The sequence below is a fragment of the Periophthalmus magnuspinnatus genome, chromosome 18, assembly GCF_009829125.3.
Source record: "Periophthalmus magnuspinnatus isolate fPerMag1 chromosome 18, fPerMag1.2.pri, whole genome shotgun sequence".
Taxonomy (NCBI): Eukaryota; Metazoa; Chordata; class Actinopteri; order Gobiiformes; family Gobiidae; genus Periophthalmus; species Periophthalmus magnuspinnatus.
In genome coordinates this window covers 8,875,886-8,899,919 of record NC_047143.1, presented here as the reverse complement: position 1 = coordinate 8,899,919, position 24,034 = coordinate 8,875,886, and the positions used below count along the sequence as shown (strand labels likewise).

Below are 24,034 nucleotides of genomic sequence, written 5' to 3'. Positions count from 1 at the left end.
GACACGCTGGAGGGACAATGTGTCTTGGCTGGCCTGGGAACGCCTTGGGATCCCACCGGAGGAGCTGGAGGACGTGTCTGGGGTGAGGGAAGTTTGGGAGTCCCTGCTTAGACTGCTGCCCCCGCGACCCGGCCCCGGATAAGCGGAAGAAAATGGATGGATGGATGGATGGGTAGATTATGTACCTACTAGGATTGTCGAAAGTATTGAAAGATACTAATTGATACTAAAATTAATGATTGAAAATAGATACTCATTTGACCCATGATTGATACTAAAGAAGTGACATTTGCAGGACAGAAATGATCCTTTCCTGAATAGTTTTAGAATGATCTTGAGCTGTATCAGAACAAGTGTAAGACCACATAGCCACGTATCATCTTAGATAATCTGCTAATATACGCAAACATCTGTCTACTATTTAAAATTATTCATGGTATTGCTACTCCTCCCCTAAGAAGGTTTGTCTTACTGAGTTTAGAAAAAACAACTCTATTCACTAGGGCAGCTTTCCAAAATGTAGGACCTCTTTCGCTAAATCAGCTTTCTCTATTGTTGCTATGAGTCAGTGGAATAGTTTGCCAAATGACAATGAATTATCTAAATAAAGGGTGTTTTTTATTATTGTGCTATCAGAATCAGTATCAAGTCTATTCCTTAGTACTGAAATTGAATTTTAAATTTTAGTATGACAACACAAATGTTTACTACAGTTATCAATTCTTTATGGACCATATCTGCTGGTAACCAAAAATAATCTCTTAATATAATTTTACTTCCACTAGGATGCAGCATTTCTACAACAGGAGAGACTCCATTTCGTCTGCTGGCTCACAGTGGAGTGGTGTTGAGCAAGCAGACGAAGGGAGGAGTTGGCCAGCATAAAGTCCCTCTGATTCAGGTCATAAATGTTTGCGTGTTTGCGTGTGTGTGTTTTAGAGAGGTTGTGGTTTCTTGAAACTAATGATCTTTTCCAGTCTTGTTGTGTGGTCACAACTATACAGATGGGACATTTAAATCAGTCATCAATATAATTAACCTCTTTTGCCAACTATTAGTCTTACCTTATTTGTGTGTTGAGTACAAATTGATAATTGTTATGTGTTATAGAAACCTTTCTACTACCCACTTGTGAGATCTATTATGTCTATTGTTCTTGTAGACACATTGTAGAAGAGAGATATTTTTGTACATTTCTTATTAGTTTAAAGTTGTACAATGTATTTTCTGGTGGAGGGAGCCATTTGAATGTTGTTGATGTTATTCTTTATCCTGGAATATTCCACTGGACTGAATAAATCTTATCTATCTCCATGAAGATGCAGATGGCCCCACTAGGCCAAGTCACAGCGCAGATCTGTGGAGAGGCCACCCCGCTCACTGTTAAGAAAGCATGTTTTTGAAGATATCTTTTAAAGCAATGAAATACCTAATTGAATAATATCGGTAAATCAAGATATATATTTTTAATGCTTTTCAGTGGAACATTTGAGGCAAAGCAATAATATCTCCATGGTGACAAGCAGGTAACACAACCCTCATCAAAAAGTTCAAGTTTACATTATTTGAACATGTCTTAAAAACAAATTTCTTTGCTTTGGCTTTTAATGCAATCTAATTAATCTGATCTGTTTTGTACCATTTATTGTCTGTATATGTGAAGCACTTTGGGCAGCTGGTGTTGTAAATACGCTATAGAAACACTGATATTTTAAACAATTAGTGTACCTTTATTTCCAAATACATCTTGAATTCTAGCTTTCTTTAGTCTTTCTGCCGGTCTCTACTCCCCCTCCATGTGCCCGGGTCGTGTTGCAGACTTCAGCAAAGCCTCACTGTAATTAAGGCCACTAGCCGCTGAGTTGCAGATTCTTTGCTGTGGAAATGGGAGGGTTTTTTTTCTCCCCCTCTCGCCCCACTCTTTGTCTTTTTACAGTGTTAAGAGCTGAACGTTTGTTGTCTTAGAGGGGTGTAGGTCAAACAAGCTGCAGGTGGTCAGATATGAAAAGTCTTGTAAGTGCAAAAATGAGTTGGTACTATTAAAGGTACTATATTAAACAAAATGGATTTTTGTGAGCTTTAAGCCAAGTTTAAGTTATAATGCTGTTGTCTCCTTAAAACATAGCAGGAGTTGTGCTTTGTCTCATTCACACATTTTACTAACACTGCATTATTATTCTGTCTACATCCCCAAAACTCAAAAGTTCTAGTGACTTACATTATCACATGGCATCACAAGGTGAAACAAAGTTTTTTCTCAACAGCCCAAATATTTGTGCATTAAATATATGTGAATGAAACAAAACACAAATCTAGGAATGTTTTTGTTGAGGAAACATTATAACAAGGGCAATGGCTTATTCGAAATAGAGCTTTAGTGTTGCTAGTTGTTCCTAATATTTGGCAAAACAAACTTAACACACATTAACTCCAGTTTTCTACTCTGATTCTAGACTTCCTAGGTCTGCAGACCCTTAGTCGTTTAGGCAGTAAATTGGTCGATGGCATCTTATTTGGCCAAAATTTGTACTTTTGTATGTAGATTATAAGGATATATATGGGACAACAACAAAAAAGAGAAGTTAATGAATGAGTTTGCTGAAGATTTGGTATTTGGTATATCTTTAGTCAACCAAGAATCCCTTAGTCCACTACACACTCTAAAGAACTAACAGAACTTATTTAGGACCAATTTATATATCAACTTTAAATCTAAATTTCTGTTTTAATCCACAAAAACTAACATTGTTTCCGGTATAATATTAAGTGCAGATGCCACACTCCCTCACTAACACACTCCACCTAATAAATACCAACATAATTTAGAGCTTAAATGCAGTTAGCTACTCCAACACCTTTAGCTGAACAACTTGCTAGTGTGCACAATTTCATAGTGATTTGATAGCTTGTCCTCAGTTTAAACACAAACTCACATAATGATCCACAACCATCACTTCACATATTTTAGTCTATACTTATCTGAGGATCACTCAGTAATGTTAAATGATCAACAGCTCTCAATGAAACAAAGGCAGGACACACCAAAAACAACCATATTTCAATCTTTTCTGGACCCCATACCCATCTGTCTTTCTGCATATAAGTTATACACTAATTGTTTAATGTTTAGTGGTATAAATGTTATGTTACACTTGGCATTTGATTATATTATTCTACTTTTTGGAGGTGTTACAACACCTGTGTGATTCCATGGAAATAAAAAGTTAAAACCATACTTTGTGGAGATAGATACGTTTTATGGTTAACCACGTTCAAGCAGGAGGAGACCCTCCTACAGGCCAAGAGCCAGGTTTGTGGAGATGCAAGTCCATTCACAATAAGAAAGCAAGACCATTATGTGCGATCGCTTTGCTGTGTTGGTGGGCCTTTGTGATGATGCATAGTAGACATTTGTGGTGGTTTGAGATATTCCTCAAACCTGAGATTCAAATCCAAGTCTATTCTAAATATCTTTCTCTCTTCTGTCTCCTCCCATCTTTTCTTCCCCTCTCACTCCTCCTCTGCTACTCACGTTGTTTTGGTTTTGAGGAAATGAGATCCAGATGTGTCGTATTGTGCAGGAGTCAGCGATGGTGGATAGAAGCCTGGTAAAAAGCAAGAACGTTCCTGAGTTAGGTGAGGTCAGCGAGGAAATGTTACAGAGTCTTTGAGGATTAGCCAGCAGAGTTGTCCACCCACTCCCCAGACTTTTTGTGGAGGGGGAGTTCCTGGCAGATGTGGCTGACGTGGAGGTATGGGTTGGTGGGGTGTGGGGCAATGGGCAGCATCCTGGCACAGAGTCTGGGGGGTTTGTGGAGAGTCTGATTCAGCAAGTTGTTTCAAAAGACCACTTCCTCACCTAGAAGTACCCCCGCCTTTCCTGAACACATGGGGCTTGCACATTTGACTCAATTAAACAGAAGGGTTGTCAGAAGTATCGAAAATTGGATACTAATCGATACTAAAACTAGTATTAAGCAGGTACCAATTCTAAAATGTCACATTCACAGGACAGAAATTTACTTTTTTTGAATAGATTTAAAATTACCTTGAGAACAAATGAGAACAAATGTGAGACCACATGGACTGCTATGGAACCTGCCTGGATGACTGAGGGATTAGAGCATTAAACAGACATAAGGCCGCATCGTAATATAAAAGAAGCTATTAAGAAATCATGTAATCATGAAATCATGAAATGTTGAAAATCACATTCTATTGTCTAAAGAAAGGATGTTTTTAAGTATCGTCGTGGTATTGAGTGTATTGAGTGTCGAGTCTATTCCTTAGTATCCAAAACCACACTATATGTGACAACACTATTAAACAGTATTCCAAGTAACACAATAGTGAGTAGTTAGCATTTTCCACCAGAAAAGTTACATAGTGCCCCTTTAAATGTAAAGACCCTAAAATACTGTAATCCACCTTGTAAATTTTCTAGTTCAGTCCAACATGCTCTACACTCACTATTAAGTACATTTTATTTTAGTGATTAACCCCTTATGGCCAAAGCTATTTTCCACAGTGTTTAGTAGAGGCATCTAGTTGAAAATGGCTGGCACATATTTTGCCAACATCCTTGGTAAATATTTCCATTGCATTTTGTTTAAAAGTTCAGAATGTAACTTTTGTTGTAGGGGATCCAGTTTCTGTTTGTCTCCATAAAGATGTTATTTCTTTGCCACACAGTAATCTATTCAGATCTGACGTAACTTGGCCTGGTGGAATCACCTTCTTGTCTCTATGAAGATCATTTAAATGCCATACTGTGGAACATTCAAGGCAAAGCAATAATCCGTGATGGGAAGAATACTTGTGTATTTAGTTACAGAATACTGAATACCTGCATTAAAATGTATATTGTAATATATTCTGATACATGGTCTAATCAGAGTACTGTATTCTTTAAACCAAGTTGTGTTAAAATTTTAGGGTAAAAATGGAGCATAAGATTGAAAATAGTTTTCTATTTGTTTAACTATTTGTTATGCATTTCCTATCACTAATTAGAGAAGGAAAAATTATACATGCACACGCTTTTTTTCTCACTAACATTATGTAGTAATTTTGTGATCAAGTACTGAAATGTATTCCTTTGATTTTAGAAAAGTAACTGTAAATGTATTCTTAATACCACCAAATGAAATTCTGAATACGTATTCTCAGTACATAATCAGTACGTAATCAGTTACTAGTTACTTCTGAGCACTGCCAATAACATCTCCTTGGAGATAAGCAAGTGATGTGCCCTCCACCAGAAAAGTTACATAATGCACCTTGAAATATGGAATTTAAGTTTTGAAAATTACTGTTAATTATTGTCAAGCTAAATGTTTTAGCCAAAGGTTTGACGCACTAAACAACATTAGTCATTCTCTTCATATTGTAATAGCGACACTGCCAGATAAGCAGACTTCACGACTCTACTGTAATATCTGTTTTCAGTGCTTGTTTGTCTTAAGCACCACAATGACTACCTTTGGTTCTAACACATGAAAAGTTCACATTTACAGTAGAAAATAAATGGTGCCATAATGTAGGTCACCCAAACAAAGTCTCAGGTTGAATTGCAGGCAGCTGCCCCAGCCACTTCCTGCCTGGCACTGGAAAGGAGTGCTGAGCCTAGATGGTGGTTCCAACCGGTCCCAGTTCAGCACTAAAATGGCTGACGAGAAAAGAGGTGAGAAAAAAAGTGGGACACCAACATAAAACAGTTCTTTTAATATCTATGCCCTGATGAAAGGCCAGTAAGGCCATGATTCAATAAAGGGTCTATAACATTTTCTAAATTCCAAAGTTCCATAAGTACCTGTGCTCAAGAAATTATTCAAGTAAGACTACAAAAAATATTTGGGAAAACCACTACTCAAGAGTAACTTAAAGAGTAACTATCGGAGCATGCTACTTGCTTTATAATTTAAAGTTAATATAAGAGAATGGATTAAACATAAACTTGAAAACTTTAGATAATGCAGAAATCATAAAGCTGCTAGGAAGGTACACTGAATAGTACAATGTCTTTAAATAGTTGCTCAAGTAAATGTAACTACTACCCACCTCTGATAAACAGTGTCTCTAATCAGATTACATTTTTTGTTTTTTTGTAAGGCATAGTTCAACTGTGTTTTCTTTTTGATGTTTTCCTGAATGACGCATGACTCAAAATGGTTACAGCACCTAAGAGAGATCCAACCAGACAAATGGAGAAACCAGCTGAGAGAGGGGGCCACTGTCAGAGGAAGTTGGGGTAACAGCTGTGGTGCACAAACGATAAAAACTGTTGATTTTGTTTGTAAGAGGTTTGTGAGAGACAAAAACATTTTGTGCATATGGTGAAAGATCAGGTGTTTGTTGGTAAGAAAGGGAAAATGCCACCTGTGAGAAGTGGTTAGTACTTAAGTACTTGAGTAAAAGTTTTGGTTACTCTTCTCATTATGATTAAGTCTACAAGTGACAAAATCTTGAAAAAAATTGAGAATATTAAATTATTTGAACATTTGTGTTTCTTGCACTGCTCCTTCAAATATAATGTAGTTTGTCTAATTCAGAGTCTATCCTTAGAAAATATCAGATTTTCCACATTATTTAATGTGTTGTTCAAATAACTTAAATTTCAAATAATAAATCAGATGTTATGCCATCATACTCTTATTTGAGTCATTTCTTGGACCACTACTTTGTACTTCTACTTGAGTAATATTATTTTGAAGTAACGTTCTCTTACTGGAGTACATTTTTTGGCTACTCTACACACCTCTTGTTAGTATAAACATGTTTCTAAAAGGACAGCAAAAACAGTACCCTAGTGAAGTCACATGTCCCTCCAGCTTGTCATTTTAGTTGGTAAGATCTATTACATAAGGATCTTAAAAGTAGCTGAAAATGACATCTCGTGATCTTCCAAACAGTGTAATTAATTTTGTTCAAAGATTATGTTATTTGATTTGCCTTTTAGTTCAGCTCCTTCTTCATCACAACAGTCCGATACAACGGCCGCATCACCGCAGACGTTGCACTGATCCACCTGTCAATCTCATGCTCAAACCTTCCCTCACTCGTGAACAAGACCCTGAGATACTTGAACTCCTCCACTTGAGGCAAAGAGTCTCCACCTGGAGAGCCATCTTCTTCAGGTCAAGAACAATGGTTCGGATTTGGAGGAACTGATTCTCATCTCGCTTCACACTCGGCTGCAAACCATCCCAGTGCCTGCTGCAGGTTCGATGAAGCTATCAGGACAATATCCCCTGCAAACTCTCAGCTATGGTCATGGTCTTTTGGTAATGATCAAAAGGACAAGCGGTCAAAATGAGTTTTCTCCGCAGCGTGGCTGGGCACTCCCTTAGAGATAGTGTGAGGAGCTCAGTCACACAAGAGGAGCTTGGAGTAGGGCCACTGTTCCTCCACGTCAAGAAGAGCAGCTGAGATGGCTTGGGCATCTCACTAGGGAAGTGTTCTGGGCATGTCTCACCAGGAAGAGGCTATGGGGAAGATCCAGGACACACTGGAGAGACTATGTCTCTCGGCTGGCCTGGGAACACCTTGGGATACAGAGAAACCGGAGGAAGTGTCTGGGATGAGGGAAGTCTGGAAGTCCCTGCTCAAGCTGCCAGTGGAAGAAAATGGGTGGATTATATAAAGCAGAAGAATATGCCATGATATTTTAAAGTGGGACTAAACATCTAAACTTCATCCACAACTAATATTTGAAATAGAATTGCTAAACTGGGCAGTAGCTATGAACAAAAAAAAAAGAGAGAGAGTGAGGGGGTAGAAGGAACTGAGTGACTAGTTTAACAGGTATCCACACTTCAAACTCTGCACCTGCAGCAAGTTGTTTGTAATCAGAAATACCTAGCTTCAATCAGGGCAGTCCAGTCTGATGTCACAAACTACTAGAAATTGCAGAGGCCACTGAAGGCAGAACACACTTAGATTTAGGCGTTTTTGACTCAAAAAATAACTAGGAACAGTAATGCTATTAAAACGCCATATACACACTTTAGTAGTAGTGGATTTAGTGTTTAGTTCCATTTTAACCTTCGTAAAAACTGTGGCTTTGAAAAGTCAAGACTTTCTCTTCAATGCTGAAGTCCACCCCTCTTCATTAAACCACAAATTATGAACTGGTTTTCCTCTCCCTTTGAATTGTTTAGCTGACCGTTACCATGACAGCAAATCACCCAGATGTACAGTAATACTTTTTCCCAGACTTCTTTCACAAAGTTTGAACTAAATCTCTGCCACTGACCCCGAATAAAGGTCACAAGAGTAATCTAACCCCATCTAATAGTCACATAAATGAAATGGAAATTTGTCAAAAATTTGTCTCAGCTATTTTTGCTTTTATGTCTGTGGTGGCTTGGTTCATATTTGTTCTTTATCCAGATTGTTGTTTATCTTAAGCCTGACAAAAAGGATTTTCAAAAACATAAGAAAGATATTTAGTTAGTTCAATATAGCTGGGAAAGTGTTTACTGTTGTTTTTTTTCTGAATACCTTTGACTGACTTTGGAGAATGTAGGAAGTTAAAGAGGGAAGGGAGGAACTGAAAATGCAAAAACAGATCAGATACTTGTGGTTTGGAGGAGGAGCCGAAAAGAACGATTTTGCAGAAAGAGAAGAAATACAGAAATTTGCAGATGTCCATAATCTAGCCCTATAGCTCTGCTGGTTCCTGATCACGTTTCTTCTGCATTGTGCGAGTTTTCTTCACACGTTTTTCCATACATTTTTACAGGCGTGCAATGTTTTTTTTTTATTATACACTTCCAGTCAAAAGTTTAGACACATCACCTCATGCAATGTTTTTTTCTTTGTTTACTACTTTCTACATTTTAGATTCATACAGAAGACATCACATATAAGAAGCAAGGTATATGGAATTATGTAGCAAAAAGTTAAATAACTACAAAATATATATTCTTTATATTTTTTGTTTCAAATTCCTCAAAGTAGCCTCCCTTTGCTTTGTCAACAGCACAGCAAACCCTTGGCCTTTTCTAAGTGATCCTCTTGATGAAGTCACTGAAAATGGTTTTCACTTAACAGATGTGTCACATCAGGGTCAAAATTGCTTCAAAGCAGTGATCAATGTAAAAGGTGTTTAAAGCTGTTTAAAGTTATTTTTTGTTCACTACACGCCATGTGTCCATTCATAGTTTTGGTGCCTTCAGTGAGATTTTGCAATAATCGTGAAAATAATGAAAAAAACATCAATTCAAAAGTCTAAACCTTTGACTGGTAGTATACTTCTATAGAAAGATGCAGTAGGGATATACACACCCACTAGGCCTTTGCACGTTTTTGAATCCAGATGTTTTTCCATCCAGTCTCTCAACACGTGATGCTGGCACCATGGCTAAAAAGTTTTTTTTGTGTGTTTTAGAGGAAAAACTCGCCCTAAGTGTGCAGGATTTTGGTGTTAAATACGGGTTAATAAAACAAAAAACTACTCTAGGTATATTTCTGATGAGGAAACATCATAATCTTAGATTTTGAGAAACCAAAGTGGATTATATGTTCATTTCAGTGATTTATCAATTTAGCACCATGAAGTAACTTCACAATTTAAAAACACACGACAAACTCCTGTGTTTGTAGAAAAAAATTAATTTCACTTTATTAGGTGAAATACAAAAGTGAAAATAGATTTCCATTGCATTTTGTTGATCATCATTATAAATATCATTACCATTATCATTGTTAAAATCACTTTCAACAGAATTTGTGTAAAAACTACAAAAAGCACTGAGCACCATCTGTGTTCAGAGTTCATAAATAGTATTATTATTGTGTGAAGATGTGCTTTTTCACTGATTAGATCAAATTAATGAAATGTAAACTGAGATCCATTTCACCATTGTCACTTTATGCCTCTGTCCAGCAGGACTCCCAATGACAATGTACACAAACAAACTTTACAGGAGAACAATAATAACAATAACCATACTTATAATAATAAAGTGTCCCAAAAGATTGCACTATTGTTGGAAATCAGTACCGCTTTTTCACACATCATAAAATTAACTTTTACAATCCAAAACATCAAGTTTCAGAAGATATTTTTCCATCTGACTGCTTACACTCAAAAGAGTTAATTTTTTTGTGCATTCTGTTGTAATGTACAGATATCACACAGAATATAACAATGTTTTTTTTCACAGATCAGTTTTGTATTATTTGCATGTAGCTGTTGTGCTAAATGTTACAATTATATGCGCTAACAATTGTGAAAATTGGTTGCTTTAAAAACTGACCTTACATAGTGGTAGAAAATACAACCATATAAAACTTTATTTTCAGGCCATAGTGTCATGGCAGTGTGTGAGATTTCCAAATAAAATGCTAAAAGGAAATACATTTTGTCAAATTTATCAGCAGTTCAGCTGGAGTCGTCCAGTTAAACATTTAAAACCTAGTTCATGACAGAGGTGATTGATGAAGTAGCATCCAAACAGAATGTAAATATTCAACATACAAATACACATTTTCCTGATTCAGTTCCTTGGGCTTTTTGCACTTTTGTGGCATATACAAACCACCAAATCTTAAAACATTCATCCCCAGTTCTTCAGTCTCTCATTTCTACTCGGGTTCCTGTCGCCTTCCAACTTGTCATCTAGTCCATCCTTCTGCAGTCACTCGTTCATAAAATTCACTATATTTCTCTACACTTTGTCCAGGAGAGACCTCTGGCAGTAAAGCAGGCGTCTTGGCGTGCCATACTTTCTGAAGAACAACAGCGCTCCCAGGGTGATCACTACCAGCACCAACAGGAAAAGAGGGATGACCACCGCCACCGGCCCTGCCCACCCTTGTGATTCGTCCACCTCTATAATGATCACTTCCTCTTCTCTGCCCTGTCGTGGATCCTCGCTGTCACAGCCCATCCAGTCACTGAGCACCGATTTGGGGTAACCAGACTCCACCTTCATGTATTGGTTGTTGAACTTCCAGTATTTATTTGCTTTGTAGAAATAGGTGTAAGCTAAAATAGGAAGATTTTAATTAGTTGTAGGGTTGTCAAAAGTATCGAAAATCAGACACTAATCAATACTAAACTAGCATTGAAACTAGATACTCATTTAAGCAGGTATTGATACTAATACAAAACACATTCACAGGACAGAAATCAACCTTTCATGAATAGCTTTAAAATGATCTTGAGCTGTATCAGAACAGGTACAAGACCACATATACTAGTATATGCCCATGAACCTCTATGGAACCTACCTGGATGACTGACACATGGTAATATAAAATAGTACTATTATTTAATGTTGAAAATGTCATTCTATTGCCTAAACAAAAGAATAGGTATTGAGTATCAAGTGAATTCCTTAGTATCTAAATCAAAACAAAATTTGATCATCATGACAACTCTAGTTAGTTGACATGTCTACTTTTTGTTGTAATAATCACTAGGAGAGTTTAACTTACATCCATCTTCACTCATGATAGCTGCTTTGATATTGTCTGGTGCTCCACTCCATGTGCTGATAGCCTTAGGATAACCATGGTCCACAGAGCGAGTCTGCTCATTGAAACGGTAGTATCTGTAAACACATAGGATCAACATACTATTAGGCTGTGAACTGTGACATAGCAATATTCTAGATCTCTATAGTTTAAAGTGGGACTCAACACCTAAGCTCTGCCCACAATCACATTTCATAGAGCTGCTGAACTGCGCTGTACCTGAAGGACTAAAGGGGAGTGTGAAGCAGGGGCGGGGTCTGGGTCATAGAAGGAACAATGTGATTGGTCGAACAAGTATCCACATTTCAAACGCTGGGTGTTTTTAATCTGAAACAATGGGCTGTAATCAGTACAGTTTTGTGTCACGTCACCAAACTTTAAATTGCAGTGGCCACTGGAGGCAAGACACATCCATTTTTATACATTGTTTGCCCTAAAATTGCCAAAAAATAACAACAGTGGGAACAGTAGACAATGTAATTCAAACATCATATACAGTTTAGTAGCAAAAAAGTTAATTTAGTGTTTAGTTCCACTTTAAACTGAGCTGTAGAACAGATTAGAATTCTTGGTTGAATTTATTGTTTAACTACACATTTTAACTGTTGATTTGTTGTTGGTTAATATATTATTGAAACTATCAAAACACTAAACAAAACTGGCACAATGTTCAACCTCTTCTATGTCAGCCCAAATGAATGAAGGTGGCCTCAAAATAGTATCAGAAAATGCTGTGGACCCCTAAACAAATAATGAAGGACCACATTTGTGGATTTTGAATATGGCTATTTCTTTCAAAAACATTAAGTCTCTCATAGGGTTATATAGGTTCCTGCCCTCCATCTGAAATCAGGATAATCAAATTCTAGAAAGTAAATGCACCCTATTCCATTGCAGATCCATTCAAGTTACTAATAATAATGGGAGCATGACAACATACACATATAGATCATGCAGGCTAGGTTAATAATTCCATTAGGGACTAATTAACACACAATTAATTCAATAACACAATTCATAAAATAACTCTATAGTCATAGGTGATATTCAATAGTAAAACTGACTTGTTTGCTCTGAAGAAGAATGTCTGTCCTGTTGGTGTGTAGAATAATGCAGCATCAATCTTGTCTTTGGGCAGACCAGTCCCCATGTCCCTAAGGCTTTTGGGAGACTCCTTATCCATAGCAGACTCACTGTAGACCCAGTATTTATCACCTGCACAAGCAAAATATTAAAAGAAAGTAATAGCTTGCAGACACACACTGCAGCTGCAATGATGCAATGTCTGGTTTGGATCACACAGATCCTACCCTTGAAGAAGACAAATTTTCCATCGTCTCTCTCAAAGGCAGCGTTGATTCCCGAGGGCAGTCCTTTCCAGAAGTGGCCAATGGGCATGGGGTATCCTGATAGGACTTTATTGTTGCGAACACGCCAAAACCATTTATCCTACAAAACCAATTGACATGTGGGTTGTCAAAAACATTGAGAATCAGATACTAATCGATACTAAAGCTAGTATCAAAACTAGATACTTTGAGCAGGTATTAATACTAAAATTCACGGGAGAGAAATTACCCTTTCCTGAATAGCTTTAGAATGATCTTGATCTGTATCAAAACAAGTATAAATTGACATAGACAAGTAAACACCCATGGACCACTACGGAACCTACCTGGATTACACAGATATAAGGCCACATGGTAATATAAAAGAAAATATTATGATTTAATGTTGAAAATGACAATCTATTGTTTAAGCAAAGAGTAGAAGATCTTAGTAATGGAATCGGTATAGAGTATTGAGTCTATTCTGTATTATATAGCATTGAAATTGAGTCTGAAATTTTAGTATCATGACAACACTAACTGACATAACAAACATTAGTCCTCATATTTTTGTATTATTTTTCAGATGGATTTCACAATATGTCCTCAATATATGATTTGTTGATGTTAGGATTAGTACCTTAAACACAAACTTCTCTCCTCTTAAGACAGCGATGGTGTCAAAATGCCCCTCGCAAATGTCAGGACCGTTGTCTGGTTTACTGGGATTGGTTGCTTTTGTGGGACGGGGTGGTGGAGGAGGAGCCCCCGATTTAGTACCTGTGGAAAAATAATAAAATGTTTTTAAAGTGGGACTAAATACCTAAACTACTCCAACAACCACATTTCAAATAGAGCTGTTAAACTGTCTAATAGGTCTATACACCAAACACCTAGCTGTAATCAGGGCAGTCCAGTGTGATGTCACCAACTACTAGAAATTGTAGAAGCCACTAAAGGCAGCACAACCTTATATTTAGGCGTTTTTGACCAGAAAGCTGCAAATGTAACTAGTTTGCATAAAAGTTGCCAAAAAAAATAACTAGGAACAGTAGATAATGCTATTCGGACACCATGTACACAGTTTAATAGCAAAAAAGTGGATTTAGTGTTAAGTTCCACTTTAATATTGTCAACATGAAACAAACACCAACATTTATGACTGGTTCTATCTTACCATAGATTGCTTGGATGCCTCTGCGGTCATCATCAGGAAGCTGGAAATTTTCTGTCTCAAACCACTGGTAAAAGGGCGCCATGATGGCCGAGGGGTTGTTGGAGTGCTCTAAGCCAAGAGCGTGACCTAACTCATGGACAGCCACCAGGAAAACATCATTACCTTTACAGGAATAGAAAGGGTAAAATGTCAAATGGAATATTAAAAACTGTATATACACTCAATAGTAATTATGAGTATGTGTAACTATTTTTGCATTTCCACTGTTTGTTTGTTATTTGCAGAGATGGGTAGAGTAGCCAAAAATTGTACTCAAGTAAGATTAACATTACTTCAAAATAATATTACTCCAGTAGAAGTACAAAGTCGTAGTCCAAGAAATTACTCAAGTAAGAGTAACTTAAAGAGTAACTGTCTGGATATAACATCTGATTTATAATTTGAAGTCAAGGCAATTTGAAGGACAAACCATTAGATAATGTACAAAATCTGGTATATTCAAAGGATAGATACAAACATTTGAAGAAAAAAAAATCATATCTGAAGGAGCGGTGCAAGAAACACAAATGTTCAAATCAAATATTGTCAACATAAAGCTTTTGTCACTTACTCACAGAGTAAAGAGTAATCAACACTTTTACTCAAGTAAGTGTACTGTTACACTTACACCAAAAATATATTACTCAGAGTACAAGTATGTTGCTAGAAAATTACTCTGAAAATTTCTTTTAAAAGTTACTCAAGTAAATGTAACTGCCCACTACTCGTTGCTTGTTTTAATTTTATGTTTGAGATAACAGAACTCAATAAATAAAGACTTCTCTCACCTCCCTGGTCGACATTTCCAGTGGTCCAGGGCTCTGCAAGGTCAAAGTGTGTGTCACCGCCAATGCCATTACCAGGAAAGTATGCGTGAGCCAGGAAGCCCCCCTCTCCATCAAAAGGCGTGCTGTCACCATGGAAACCCTCAGAAAAGGACAGCATGATGTCGGCGAACTTGTCCACCTTGTCTCTGATCTGGCTGTAGGGGATCTCCCTGAAGGTGAGAGGGATGGCACTCTCCCAAACTTTGAAGGCTTTTCGGATGGCTTCGTATGTGGCTCGTTCACCAACTTTGGGAGTGTAGTTCTGTATGCTGTGGACAATTACATTTAATTGATGATTATATGATGTTATAATGTTGTTTCCTCATCAAAAACATACCTCACACATGTTTAAGACCAAATCCTGCATATTTAGGCTGTGTTCTCTCAAACAGAAAACTCAATGAAGCAAAAAACCTTATGAAGTCACGTGGTAATACAGGAAGCGTTTTTAAACATCATAAGCCTTCACTAAAATCATTTGGAATCACCAGTCTCTACTGAACTAAAAGTAAATGGTAGCTGTTAACTTAAAAACTATAAGTACAAGACATCACAAAGTGGAACAGAGCATTTTGACCTTCGGAGGTTTAGACAGACTAATTATAAAGAGTTACTGAAACATGTGTGAATGAAACAAAACACAACTCCAGGTAACAACATTCTAACATGGTTTAAATTTCACGATGCTTTATGTTTCAATAATAATAACTGCAAGTCCTACAGTAAACTGTATAGGGAAACTACTTTTCCTGACCTGAAAGTGATTTCTGATTTGTCCCACTTTAGCCCCTGTACAGCATATCTCTTTCTCCTCAGGTTTGTTTTCAATTCTGGGCCAAACTTGTCTGGTACACCACATCTAGGTCGGCTCATTGCTCTAACAAAAGAAAAACAGTTATATGTTATTTAATGTTATCCAAAAATAGTACTTCATATTTTTAACTTACTGTATTGTATTGGCATCTATGCTTCCTGTCACTGTTAATCCGTAAAACCTTTGCATAGCTGATATTGCTGCCGCCACAGATTTAGGAGACCGGATCGCCTGAGCCCTAATATCGCCTGGGGGCAGGTAGCCATACTGCTGCAGCCAAGCCTGAAAAAGAAAGATTGAGAGTTTATAGGCCTATTTACTTTAATTTTTATTAAAGTACTCTTACTTGAGTAAAATATTAAATGATCTGAACATTTGCGTTTCTTGCTCCAATCCTTCAGATATGATTTAGTTTATCTCATTTTTGTGGCTGTTGTTTGAAAATACCACATTTTTTGCATATTCAATCTTTTGTTCAAATTCAAATTACATTAACTTTAACTTAACCCAAATACTTTTTTACTCTTACTTGACCACTACTTTGTACTTCTACTTGAGTAATATTACTTTGAAGTAACATTACTTTTACTTGAGTACAATGTTTGACTACTCTACCCACCTCTGTCTGTGTATTTCAAAACCAACATGACACACGGTTATAAAACTCACTCTAAGTAAAGGTTGTGATTTAGATAGTTCTCCGACTCATTTCTAATTCCGTGAGATCCACTTTGCCCACAATGAAATAGGTTGTGAACATCAAAATACCTAAAACTGCTTAGTCAACATCAAAGTTCTTGTATGAACCTGTGTGTTTATCTGGCCTCAGGTCCTGTTTGGGCTTGCCAGTTTAGACATGTAACACACATTTCATGATTGGTGGAACAATAGCTCTGAATACCAGACAGATTTCAACCAACAAAACTACACACACACACACACACACACACACACACACACACACACACACACACACACACACACACACACACACACAAAAACACACATACAAACACTTTTAAAATAACAGTAACTGCTCATATGTCCCTGTATTTATGCTGAAATTGCAAATAAAAACTTTGTTGTGGGGTCGTAAGGCCAGGGGAGGAGTAGAGAGCCAAATAAAACACATGTGCTGCAAGTACTGATGTCACTCTGCTCCCAAGTGTCTAGACAAATGCAGCCAAAAACAACTGGCTAATGCTGGAAAAAGAAACATTTTAGGCAACATTTGGGATTGTCAAAGCTTGAAATTTGGAGCCGTGTTGGCTGTCTGTTCTTGTAAACCAAAACCACCAGTTGAAGTCTATTTATCTTAACACACAAAAAACCTGCCTATTCTTTCTACTGTCAGCTGCTGGTGGTCCAGGATTCCACACTTTTAAAGCTTAAAACACATACCACATTGTATATACTGTTATAAAGGTAACCTAGGACTGCTGACAGCATATGGGTTGATCGGTGGCTTAAGTGAGTGCTTTACTTCACTTTCACTATCATTGTTGACAGTAATTGTTACAACTAAATTATTGTCTTAATTTATTTATTTGTATGGTGATTATGGACACACTAAAATAAAGGGAAGGGTCATGTTTTTGGGGGAATTATCACTATGATGATACTCCAACTATATTATGGCAAACCATCAAAAATACGCAACAACATGGCTGTAAATGTTGTGGCGGAGGTTCAAGACACAAAACCTGAATGGATCCTTGAAATATCAATCTGCCGGCTTTGTCATCAGCCTTTTAACATGTTTCTTCTTCTTCTTCTTCTTCTTCATAATAATAATGATAATAATAATAATAATTATTATTATTATTATTATTATTATTTACTTGATATTCTTATTGAGCATATCTTGAGAAAAAAACTTGAATAACACATTTTGTGATATATTTCCTACCTGTAATAACAATAATAATGCCTTTCGTACCTTCAGAGGCAAGGTGGGTGAAGTAATAATAATAATAATAATGCCTTACACTTGTAATGCACTTTACAGGCTTGTCAAAGCCTCTCACTACACTATAGTCATTATTCATTCATTTCCACACTTGGTGATGGTAAGCTACTATTGTAGCCACAGCTGCCCTAGGGAGACTGACGGAAGCGAGGCTGCCAATCTGCGCCATCGGCCCCTCCGACCACGACCTATCATTCACGCACACACCACTTTCCACCACAATATGGGTGAAGTGTCTTGCCTAAGGACACAACGACAGAACTTGGTCCGAGCGGGACTCGATCCTCCGACCTTTGGGTTGGGGGACCAACACTAGCCACTGTCGCCCAATGTATCTTGCCCAATGACACAATGGACAAATGAGTATCTAATTTCAATACTAGTTTTAATATCAATTAATATCTGATTTTTACAACCTTATAGTATATCATTGAGGCAACTTGAGTTACAAAGCCACAGTGTGAATCAGGAATAATACAGATTTCTCTCCACTGAAGTCTACAACTTAACACTGTTCAGTTAAATGAATTTGCCTGCAATTTACTGTGAATCAGCCCACACCTACAACACTCATTTCTCTTCCACGTGTTCTGACTACAGCTAGTGTGCACCATGGCTCCAGTCTGCTTCTATAAAAACACACTACCACCTCCGCTTGGGACGCCAGATATCCCAACCTGCACCCTCCTCCCTGGAACTCCGGGCAGCCCAAGTCAAAGCACCTATTTATTGAAGCTTGTACATGGCTGGTATTGTTGGCTGTGGGGTGGCGAAGGTAGTTTGTGTGGTCAAAAGGCTGCAGACTGGTTTGGTAAACACACACTGGGCTCTGTACAGTGAATGGAGTGACATGTGGGCCCAACACTGAATCTGATGAAGTTGTGGGATGCACTATGAACATTTCAACCTCAATGTGAGCCTTATAGTGATTAGAGTTGTCAAACGTATCAAAAACCAGATACTAAAACTAGTATTGAAACTAGATACTTATTGGAGCAGGTATAAATGCTAAAAAAAAGTCAGTTTTGTCATGAGCCTTTCCTGAATAGCTATAGAATAATCTTGAGCTGTATCAGCTCAAGATACAGCTCAGATAGACTGGTATATGCCACATGGACCACTATGGAACCTACCTGGACGACATTACACAGATTAGACACAGACCACTTGGTAATATAAAAAGAAAGTATTATGAAATGAAAAACACATTCTATTGTCTAGAAAAAGTGTTTCAACTGTATTCTTTCTGTTGTATAACTGAAAAGTAGTTACTATGTGTTTGTTGAAGCAAGTGGATTTTGAATACAGTTAGAATTTTCCATTATTCCATTATGATACTGGTACCACAGACAAGTAGTATGATTTGATTGGATTGATGATTTGATCATCTCAAAGGCACTAAACATTCTATTTAATAACAATAATTCCAAGTTAAAATAACACATTTTGAATAGTTTGATTTCACTATATCTATCTATCTATTATATATATATATATATATATATATATATATATATATATATATATACATACATACATACATACATACACACACACACACATACATATATATACATATATACACACATACATATATATATACATATATATATACACACAATTTAATGTTTGTATGTGTGTATATTTATTTAACCCCCCCCCCCACACACACACACACACATACATATATATACATATATACACACATACATATATATATACATATATATATACACACAATTTAATGTTTGTATGTGTGTATATTTATTTATTTAAATAATTTTATTAAATGTTTGAATAAGTGCACACCTCATGTCTCTAAGTGTTTACTGTCACTTTTTCCATATATTATACATGCAATAACTGAAGGTAACACACAACAATACATAATGCATAAACTGTAGCCAAGACTACTGTGCAGTAATGCTCCAAATGGAAACTGGGAAATACAAAAAAGGACAGAAATTTTACGATCATGATCACCATAAAGTTTATGTGCAACAATAGCTGCATTGTTTGTACTGAGTATCTGTTGACTACATGCTCCATACAGAAAGGTGGTAAGTGGCGTTTGGAGCCAACTCTACTAAGACTGGAATAATCAAAATGCTGAAAATGACCAAGACATAATTAAATGAAACAGACTAGTACAAATACTGGGCTGTGGGGGACACATTGTGTTACATTTATATTTATTTATTAAATATGGGACGGTGCACATTAATCAACATGTGTTAGTACAGCATGTAAATGTGCCAGAGTTTGCCATGTAGGGTAATTTTCATCCAGTGGTCAACTTACAAAATACGGTATATTCCACTTCACGTCACATTTCTGCTGAAATTCATAAAAATGTGTTGTTTTCCCGAAGTACCAAAATGGCCCAACCACAAGTTCCTCAAAAGGGAAAAATGTATAATCACCTTAAAACTAATTATATTTAGGCATTGCACACAGCAAGACACGTCATTTCACGGTTGGCTTGGAAACAGAATTCCAGCCAAAAATGGTCAAATTGAAATAATATTTGATCAACTAAATGTCTATTTTGGTCTTCAGAAATTCTACATTATGAGAATAAAAGGTTTAAATGGACAAAATGCCAGACTCCAGGTCGAATAGAAGACAATCTGACGTGTAGTTTGCTTTGGAGCAGGTAAAAACATTAATGTGGTGAAAAGTCAGGAAAGGGGCTATAAGTTTGACTAAACTGGAATTTAGGCAGTGGAGTCAGTTGTTCCTATCCCTCTGTGCCAGTGGAAAAAAACTGAGAACTCTGGTCATAAGCAGCTGAAACTCACATTGCCTTAATTTCTTGGTGTCTGTTTGACCCATTTACCAATGCAGTTTATGGTAGGGTAACTCAGTTCTAAGATTCATTTTTACAAAGATGCAAAACGACTGATTACATTGTTTACATGGCCATAAATAATTATTTTTACTTCTTCGGATGATTACTACTTTGAAAATGTCAAACATAAACATTAACAACATGACCAGATGTCCATCTGTTTACTAAAGTGAAAACACATGTGAGATTGAGATTGTGAAGTAGAGATCCACCAGTATGAGTGTTCTATGGCCAATCCAGAGCAACCAATGGCTAATAAACTCTGCCAATGTTTTTGGATGATACACAGGCCCGGTTTTGATCATACTAAATTTTAGTCAGGTTATCAGTGCAAGCTCCATATTGGCCTATGAATGAACGTGATGTATGGAGGTGGTTGGAGCAGCCAATGGCGTGCATTGGCAACTTCACTTCTGTAAGTGAAGGCTCAGTAGTAGTTTACCAGCACAGTCATGCTTTTACTTGTGTTAAGTTTTTTGTGTATTCACTCAAAGCTAGGCCTTCAGAGGAGATAAGCACTCATCCTCCCTTGAAGTTTAGCAGCTCTTCATTAAACTGAATGCAGATTACGTTTTCATTTTTTCCACCATGTGCCAAGTGCTGCTTGTCAGAGCAATGTCTTTGAAGCTCCTTCACTGCAGCTGCAGTGGTGATAAAGAGAAACAGAGCCAGATGTGTTTTGATGTGTGTCAGTCCCTGACAAAGATCACCAGATGTGTGTCTCCTTACAGCAGGAGGAAATCTCCTGACAAATCCAGTTTTAAATCTGAGTGTTTTCATTTCTGTTCACCTACCACTCGCAAAGTGCAGCTAAGCATTTTATTTAAAAACAGAAAAGTTAGACCAGGCAATAGAATATAAAAGAGAACATATGGTGGGGTGCGGTGGATTAGCAAGAAGTGGTTTTCCTTTCAGATATGTTTTATTTATTGTCTGATGGAGCTTCCACATCACTCAGTACGGATTATGTTTGTCAAAAAGAGTCACTCAGATCTTAAGCAACACTGATAAACCACAAAATTCCTCTATTCTCTTTCTGTTTATTTCTGCTTCCCAGTCTATTCTTTCATGAGAGTTTACAGCACCAGACAGACTCAAATGACACTTCAGAAAACAACTGATCTTAAATGGTGGGAATTACTGCCCAATCAACAAAGTAGAAAATGTTTGTTTATTGATAAGCTTCTAAATGACACATTATTGTATAATTTGTTTCTCTAGTTTTATCAACTTTCTCCAGTCCTGGCCAAGTCTATAGATCATAGGTTTCATATCCCAGTCACAGGTGATGTAATCCCTATGCTCTAATTTACGGCTTATCCTCTTTCTGCATCATGGCTGGCTCCTATGACAACATCCCATCAATGCTCACATCTTTGTACACAACTTTGTTTTTTTACATTTAATCTGTTGTAAATGTCCCACTTGCTAAATCACTGTTGCTGCAAAGAATAGGCTTTATTCACTCCTACAACATGGCCACAGATGTTTATCCCAGCTCTACTCAGGACACTGTAAATGTTGTATTTTTTACAGACATCAATCACAGCAGCCTCTTATAAACTGTCTGAGTTGTTTTGTGTCTGGTCTGAGTCATATGCCAGCATCTTGTGGTCAGTGACTAAAGCCTTCCTCCTGTCCCATGCATCCTGTCCACTACCATCACAATACAGTTATTTTATTTTACATAGTGAAAATCAAGAGTAATTTGGTATATAGCTCCCATAATAGAACTTGTTGACCAGTAGCCTCTAGTGGCCTCCTTTAAAGCAGTTTTACTTTTCTAAGCTAAAAGAATAGTTCATTAATTTGACCTTTGCGATAACAGGAAGTGGAGGACACAGCTGTGTCCACTGGTTATGACACCATGCTGACCTTTATTCTAAAATGTTTTTTCTTTTTTCCCTTTTGCTGTCTTCTCATTACCTTACACAGCTATATGAAGTGGAAAGCATCAATTCTTGTGATATTTGTTAGGTCAATCAGTCCATCTAGTTAGTCTTCTCCTGGTGTGTCAGAATTAGTCAAATGTTGTAAGAGTATTCCTGACTCTTTCAAGCACCCTGCACAGATGAACAATTTGGACTCATAGACTGTATACAATCTAGGTGTGGACTGCAAGAAAAATTGAGAGCTCAAGTGGCATTTTTTTATTATTCTGTGTTTGTTTGTGGATTCTCATCTGAGTGTAATGTAGCCTGTACAGGGCCATCATTTTTGAGTGCCAATGCCATCATCTGAACTTATCTCCATGGTATGTATATATTTGGGACAAACAACTATTTTTAAAACAATTTTGCAATTTGGTCAGGTCTGATGGCGCCCTGGTGCATGCACCCACTCATTTTGAGAGTGGCATGAGACCTGCTGACAGAAATAATTTGTAGTTTTGTTGACTTAAGTGTTGTAGTGTCTGAAGCTTGTGGACTCTTCTCCCAATAGTGTCTTATGATATGTCCACTTTGTTTTGGGACAAAAATCCTGGCCAAGCAGCAGTTCATCTGTAAGTCTTAGAGCAGATGAAATCCATTACCATTATACTCCCCTCCTCTCAAATTTAGCCACCCCCTTTTCCCAGGACAAAGCAACTCAGCTGTGGTCTGCAAGGCTCCTGAAGGACTGGAGCCCCACACAAAATCAAAACAAGTTTACACATTTACCACACATTCAAAATAAAAATAAAAATCGGTGATGTACAGAAGATATTAACGCATAATTACAACATTATCAACATTTTCAACACATTTAATTGCGCTTACCTCAGCTTTCAGAACATTTGCAGACACTGATGCGAAGCAGCATAGACCACAGGCCAGGGTTATAAGACTGGGCAGCATTGTGCGACCTTCAGACTAGGCCCCAAAATTATATTTTTCTGTTCAGTACAAGTCCCACCACTGTCCTAGCAACACGCGACGAGGAGGGAAAAAATCACTCTTCTTCGTTGTGCTTTCAAAATCCGCATGAAAAATACTCTTTTCCAACTAAAAACGTTCTATAAAGACGTGTACACAATATAATAATGTACTAACGCATACGAATTGCAGAGATAGACTCGGGTAAAGTTGGCTCACATCATAGTTTGGCTGTTAGTCCCTTGCTACGGCCGCCTGAAGCGTGAGGACGTGGTAAAGACAAACAGCAGAGAAAGAGAACGAGAAAGAGAGTTAGACAGAGTTAGAGAGAGAGAGAGAGAGAGAGAGAGAGAGAGAGAGAGAGAGAGTGTCAGAGAGAGAGAGAGAGAGAGAGAGGTGGATTTTCCTCGGGTCCTCCTCCAGATGTGATGACTTTTTGTGCGTGTGACGACAGCTGATCTACCACCACCACGTTGGCTTCAGTACACATGTTTGGTCATAAATGGTAAAGAGTGTTATACTTAAAGTTATTTGCGTTATCAAGCGTAGTTTTCCAAAGAAGATAAACAGTGTGATAAGATTTCAACAACAATAGGCAAAATTGACAACAACCAATAAAAAGTAGCAAGCTTCACAGAACAGACCGAATGTATAGATTTTAACTTCTTATGCCTATATTTTTTTAATAGT

The 24,034-nt window shown here is 37.3% G+C and overlaps 1 protein-coding gene across 1 annotated transcript; it reads right to left on the bottom strand.

Annotated features, from left to right (window-relative positions):
- Window positions 1–9,595: 9,595 nt before the first annotated feature.
- Window positions 9,596–23,634, bottom strand: mmp14a (matrix metallopeptidase 14a (membrane-inserted)). Its single transcript, XM_033983706.2, has 10 exons — window positions 23,249–23,634; window positions 15,803–15,951; window positions 15,610–15,732; window positions 14,817–15,124; window positions 13,990–14,151; window positions 13,453–13,592; window positions 12,795–12,933; window positions 12,549–12,699; window positions 11,446–11,561; window positions 9,596–10,993 (listed from the first exon to the last, which is right to left on the bottom strand). Exons 1-10 carry the CDS (start codon window positions 23,324–23,326, stop codon window positions 10,674–10,676), a joined length of 1,686 nt encoding a protein of 561 aa, XP_033839597.1. The 5' UTR covers window positions 23,327–23,634; the 3' UTR covers window positions 9,596–10,673.
- Between the last annotated feature and the right edge of the window lie 400 nt (window positions 23,635–24,034).